Source organism: Sinocyclocheilus rhinocerous, unplaced genomic scaffold, assembly GCF_001515625.1.
Source record: "Sinocyclocheilus rhinocerous isolate Xijiao unplaced genomic scaffold, SAMN03320098_v1.1 scaffold662, whole genome shotgun sequence".
Taxonomy (NCBI): domain Eukaryota; kingdom Metazoa; phylum Chordata; class Actinopteri; order Cypriniformes; family Cyprinidae; genus Sinocyclocheilus; species Sinocyclocheilus rhinocerous.
Window position 1 is genome coordinate 945714 of NW_015639782.1, and position 6019 is coordinate 951732.

Here is a 6019-nt window from a genome sequence, read left to right on the forward strand (position 1 = left end):
TTAAAAATAGCCTGAAACCTATTGGTGCATGAAAAAATAAAACATTGTTTTTGCCTATACATGTCTTTTCATATTTATTTATTTATTTTTATTATTTGTTGAATAACTTAGTCCTGGCGTCCTCTACAAAGAACATAGAATAAAATAGAAATTGATTCGGTCCGCACCGGTTCAGATTCAATATCCGATGATTCAGTTACATTGTTTCCGATGCTTTTCCTCTTTTAATCGCGCATGCGCGTCAGCTTTCACCCTGCAGCAACACTTCTAAGCGAAATATTGATATGGTGCTAATTAATGGACACTTTCATAGATCTCTGCCAATCATTCGGGTAATATTCTGCGATGTCTCTAAATGGTTAGATGCAGTGTTAGATCAGTGTTTGAATCACATAATACGCGTGTGTGAATTAAGTTGATTGTTTGTGCATTCAACGTCTTACTAGCGCGTCTGTCTGATTTAGATATGTATATGCAGATATTATATAGCCTACCCCAACATGAAAATTGTTCCGTAGTCATGATGACTCACATGAGGTGTTTATATCTAGTGTGCCCCTCTGGGTGGGGCCGTTGCTCCACGCGGCCTCCAGGCTGAAGACGACAGACCGGATAAAACGAAGAAAAGTTTACCGTTTAATCCAGCGTCAGTTAGTAAGAGTCACTTTGTATTTTATTATCATTTTTTCTTTATTTTGGCTGATCTTAACGCAAATGTTGACAGCTGAACAGGATCGGCTGTAGCACACGTTACAAACCCACTTACGTGTACCCAGCTGAGCTCAAAGAGATGGTCCGAGCAGCCTTTCCAAACGACATCTGTGACTATGACGACCCCTGTCACGAAAATGTGAGATATATATACAGTTAAAGGGATAGTTCACCCAAAATAAAATAAAATTTAATGTTTATCTGCTTAACCCCAGGGCATCCAAGATGTAGGTGACTTTGTTTCTTCAGTAGAACATATATGATGATTTTTAACTTTAACCGTTGCAGTCTATCAGTCGTATAATGCATGGCAATGGTAACAAAATCTATGAGAGTAAAAAAAACATGCACAGACAAATCCAAATTAAACCCTGCGGCTCGTGACGACACACCAAATTTTCATTTTTGGGTGAACTATCCCTTTAAGTTAATGTTGCCTTATCGTTCTTATTAATTTAGACTCTAAGTGTAGCCTAATGATAACTACTGCTTTACGTTTGTTGCAGGTTGTTGCCATCACTATGGATGACTTGAAAAGGATGGAGTTCTCTTGACCATTTCAACTGCATTTGCAGTCTAGCTAAATGGTTTTATACATTTTTATAGTAGCCTATAAAGTTTTCATATGTTCATAATATAGAAATGTAAATTGTGATCATTTACGATGTTTAAAGTACATTTATTTATATAAAGTTGTTCGGTTTCCTTAAATAGGCTTTTGTAATATTTTTCAGCGAGTTTTTCCTAAACATTTGTTAATGTTGTAATTTATTACCGCAGTGTGTGGAGAGTTTGCTTTTCACCGCGATAACCACAATTCCTCTTTGTTTGCGTCACAGGCTGTGATGTACAGGAGAAAAAATATATAGTATTTATCCTAAATGTTTGGTTTAAGTATAATTTGTTAAATGTTTGATGCAGGGCCGGTTCTAGACATTAGGAGGCCCTAGGCAAAATTCATGTCGGAGGCCCCCCACCCCCCCCAATAAAAAGCATTTGAAACAAATATGATTCCTAACCTTTTTATTTATACAACATTTCATTTTAAATTTTGTATATTTTTACTTGTACAGTACAAACATTTGGAAACATTATTTTAAATGTTTTTGAAAGACGTCTCTTATGGTCATCAAGCCTGTCTGATCAAAAATACAGAAAAAACAACAATAATATTGTGAAATATTATTACAATTTAAAATAATGTTTTTCTATTTTACTATATTTCTGTGATGCAAAACTGAATTTTCATCAGCCATTACTGCAGTCTTCAGTGTCACATGATCGTACATAAATCATTCTATGCTGATTTATTATCAATGTTAGAAACAGTGCTTAATGTTTATTTTATAACCTGTGATATTTTTTTCAAGATTTTTTGATTATTAAAAAGATGTTTAAAAATAAAAATATAGATCTTTTATGACAAACTTAAAGTCTTTACTATCACTGTTTATCTAACACGTTCTTGCTGAATATTACTGTTTTTTTCTGTATTTTTGATCAAATAAATACAGGCTTGATAACAATAAGACATGTCTTTCTTTTATGTTCTTTTAAAAACATTAAAAATAGTAACGGGTCCAAACTTTCGACCGGTACTGTATGTACATATTAATCAAGCTTTATCTAAGGTAATCTCTTTTTTTGTTTGATGAAGATGTTATTGTTGTTATTATTTAGCTGTTTTATTTAATTTATTTTATTTAATCACAGTTCCAGAATACCACTTCAGTAAGTGCTTTTATCATTTATTTCCTAGCTGGGTATGCGGGATTTCCCCGTCCCATTTAATCAATATTGACTACATATATTGTCATATTATTAATTACAACAATATGATATTATGTATTGCATTGTTACCTTAAATATGACACACATATATATATATATATATATATATATATACACAAATCAAGAGGAACAGAAAGACACGATCGATACTAAGCAGAAAAAGGTTTAGTTAGTTGAAACTGAAATTATAAGTGTTATGTTAGAGCCGAATTTAGAATATAGGCTACACCTGAGATCCTTTATTTGAACCATTAAAACGTGTTTTAGTGTGTTTGTATTAAAAAGCAATCTTCTCTGCTTTTATTTTTTGTAGCTATTTTGCTAGTCAGCTCCCGACGCGATGTCATTCATCGTACGCGCACATTCAAAGCGTCGCGTCTGGGCGCGTCAACGTTACGTTACGGTTACGCAAACATTCAGAAGGTAGGACCCGCTTTGAAACTGCAACATTAATTGGTTTAATTGCAGATGAGTGACAATTCAACTACAGCCAATGAACAATGAGGCTAGTATTTCTGCCCGTCTTGACTGGTGGACTAGCATATAGGAGATGCTACGGTGATGGAGGCCCCTCTTCAAAGCCTAGGCAATCGCCTGCTCTGCCTATAGCTAGCGCCGGCCCTGGTTTGATGTTGTAAATGTGTTAACCGGCATAAAGTTGGTTTGACGTTGGAAGTTCGATATTCGCAAATTTAGGGACCGTCTCTAAAGTTACATACGACAGTGGTTTACACGGTTCTAACTTAAATAGCATTTGAAGAGAATCATTTACAGTCATAAAACCAACTGTAACGTGTTCATCTAGGTGTCAGCAATAGCCTAATGCACACCTTTTATATTTTTTATATTTATAGAAATAAACTCGATCTGTAAAATTGCTATTTGCACTATTGTAAATGGGCTCATACACAAAATATGCCATAATTTAAAGCTCAATAACATTTGAAAAGAATAATTTACAGTTATAAGTCCAACTGTAAAGTGTTCATCTAGGTGTCAGCTATAATGCACACCTTTTAGATTTTTGATATTTATTCAAATAAACTCAAATCATCTGTCAAATTGCTATTTTCACTACTGTAAATGGGCTCATGCACAAAATATGTCATAATTTAAAGCTCAATAGCATTCGAAGAGAATAATTTAGTCATAAAGCCAACTGTAAAGTTTTCATCTAGGTGCCAGCTATAATGCACACCTTTTAGATTTTTGATATTTGTTCAAATATACTGTCAAATAATATGAAAATATCGCTTTGTATTTCACTACTAAAGAACGACTCTGACAGTCTGGCTTACTGAGTAACTAACCTGCTGGACTCCATGACAACGTACACAGTAACCTACACGAACACCACAGCAGTGGAGTTATTTCCATTACTGACTGTTTAACACAAGGCATTACATAATTCGAGGTATGTATATGGACCTATATTTATTAGTGCAAGAATATGTAATGCATGCTGTATATGGTGTTTAAATGAATTATAGCGTCATGGTCTGCATAAACTCTATCTTTCTTATAGCTTTTTTTCAACAAGTGCTGCATACAAAACTTTAGAAAATGCCTCCAGAAGGGAAATCTGACATGGAGCGGATTGGCATCTTTAAAGAGATGGGATACATCTCAATAGGGGACAAATATACACCTTTTATTTACCGTAAGTGTAACCAAGATTAAACTTTAATATGAACTGCAGTGGCTGGTGCAGTGCTGAGTTTGTTGAGTAGAGCGCGCCAGCAAATTACACCATGGTAACCTACGTCAAAACATAATTTTCACCACAGAAAAATCGTGAATGAACACGATATTTCCTGAAAATAGTGCAGCTTTCATAAACTTAATCATTTCTATTTATTTATCAATGACACTTCTAACCAAAGAAATAGTTTTAGCCGCATAGTCTATTGTAACAATCGTAGGTTTGCCAGTTTTTGGAGAGTTGTTGCTACTTGTCACACTTTTACAACAGCGAATATTTCTCGTGACAGTTTCTGTAAAGGCACACTAAAAGTCTTGGCTAAAGGGGTCATATGATGCGATGTCATGTTTTCCTTTCTCTTTGGAGTGTTAAAAGCTGTTCGTGCATACAGAAGATCCGTAAATTAGCAAAGATTACAGTCTCAAACCCAAAGAGATATTCTTTATAAAAGTGAACCCTCAGCCACGCCTTCCTAAAATGCCTGGTTCAAACACGCCCCCACATATCTACGTCACTGTGTGGGAAGATTTGCATAACACTGGCCAAATGTTCAGGCAAAGAAAGAAGGCTTAACTTTTATTATCGCGGTAGTATTGTTGCCGCTGCCGCCGTCGTGGAGACGCTGTGTTTCGTGGCAAAAGCTACTTTGTTTTTTGCCTTCCAAAAGAGGACATCAGTGGGTAAAGGGTTAGTTCACCCAAAAATGAAAATTAGGCTGAGTTTTACTCACCCCCGAGGCATATTTACAACACTGTTCCAAAACAGTACAACCCAAATATTCCAGTGTGTGCAGCGCATTTTACTGAGAAAAGTTTCCTGACCCTGGTAAGGGGCGTAACATTTCTGTCACACGCTTGAGGAATTCGGCCAATCACAACGCACTAGATAGCTGGCCAATCAGAGCACAACTCGCTATTCAGATTTAGGAGCTTTGTAAAAATGTTTCAGAAAGGCGGAGCATAGAGGAGCAACAAAAATGTACAGTATGTGGAAAATAATGTGTTTTTTTAACCTTAAACCGCGTAAACACATTGCATTACACCAAATACACAAAATAATGTTCTTTTTTAGCAACATAATATAACCCCTTTAATAACTTGTACTAAACTGAAATGTTATGAAACACTGAGATAAAACCTTCACTATGCTGGCTTAGCTGACTGTCAGAATGTATGTCAGTGTGGTTATCTTGTGTTTACCTAATAGCCTTTAAAAAAATATAATGTTTGCAACCAACATAGGTTACCAAATCTCTGCTAGAGACAATAAGCACTTGTGTGACTGGATAAACATGTACAGTACAAAATGCACACAGGATAATGTGACAACTATTCTATAATATAGAAAATAAAAAAGTTAAAAATTTTGCAAAACTTTTAATGCCTGTCTAATGCTCTTTGTTTGTCATGGAAAGGCCCATTTAATGACTCCGCATACAAGAACAAACAGATGCTATCAGGAGGAGTTCAATCAAAGAGTGCGCTCCCGGCGGGATACTTCGACACACAGTTTAAGAGGATCTTTGAGCGAGAGGCGCTCACAGACCCTGTCAAAATAGAAAGACAGTACAGGATACAACGGGCCAAAAAGAACATAGGCAAAGCCTTTCTTCCCAGTAATGGAGAGAAAAAAACGTGAGTCCTTCTTTCTTTCTGTGGCACACGACTGTATCGACACACAAAGAGGATCTTTGAGCGAGAGGCGCTCACAGACCCTGTCAAAATAGAAAGACAGTACAGGATACAACGGGCCAAAAAGAACATAGGCAAAGCCTTTCTTCCCAGTAATGGAGAGAAAAAAACGTGTGTCCGTCCT

The 6019-nt window shown here is 36.0% G+C and overlaps 1 protein-coding gene across 1 annotated transcript in view; it reads left to right on the forward strand.

Moving 5' to 3' along the window:
* The first annotated feature begins 235 nt into the window (after positions 1–235).
* The window catches only part of LOC107751929 (UPF0602 protein C4orf47 homolog), a 12798-nt gene continuing 7014 nt past the window's right edge, over positions 236–6019 (forward strand). Inside the window, exons 1-5 of the mRNA XM_016567706.1 lie at positions 236–332; positions 552–650; positions 725–850; positions 4063–4162; positions 5619–5838. Coding sequence (XP_016423192.1) covers positions 285–332; positions 552–650; positions 725–850; positions 4063–4162; positions 5619–5838 — 593 coding nt within the window. The 5' untranslated portion in view covers positions 236–284. The remainder of the gene's footprint in view (positions 333–551; positions 651–724; positions 851–4062; positions 4163–5618; positions 5839–6019) is intronic.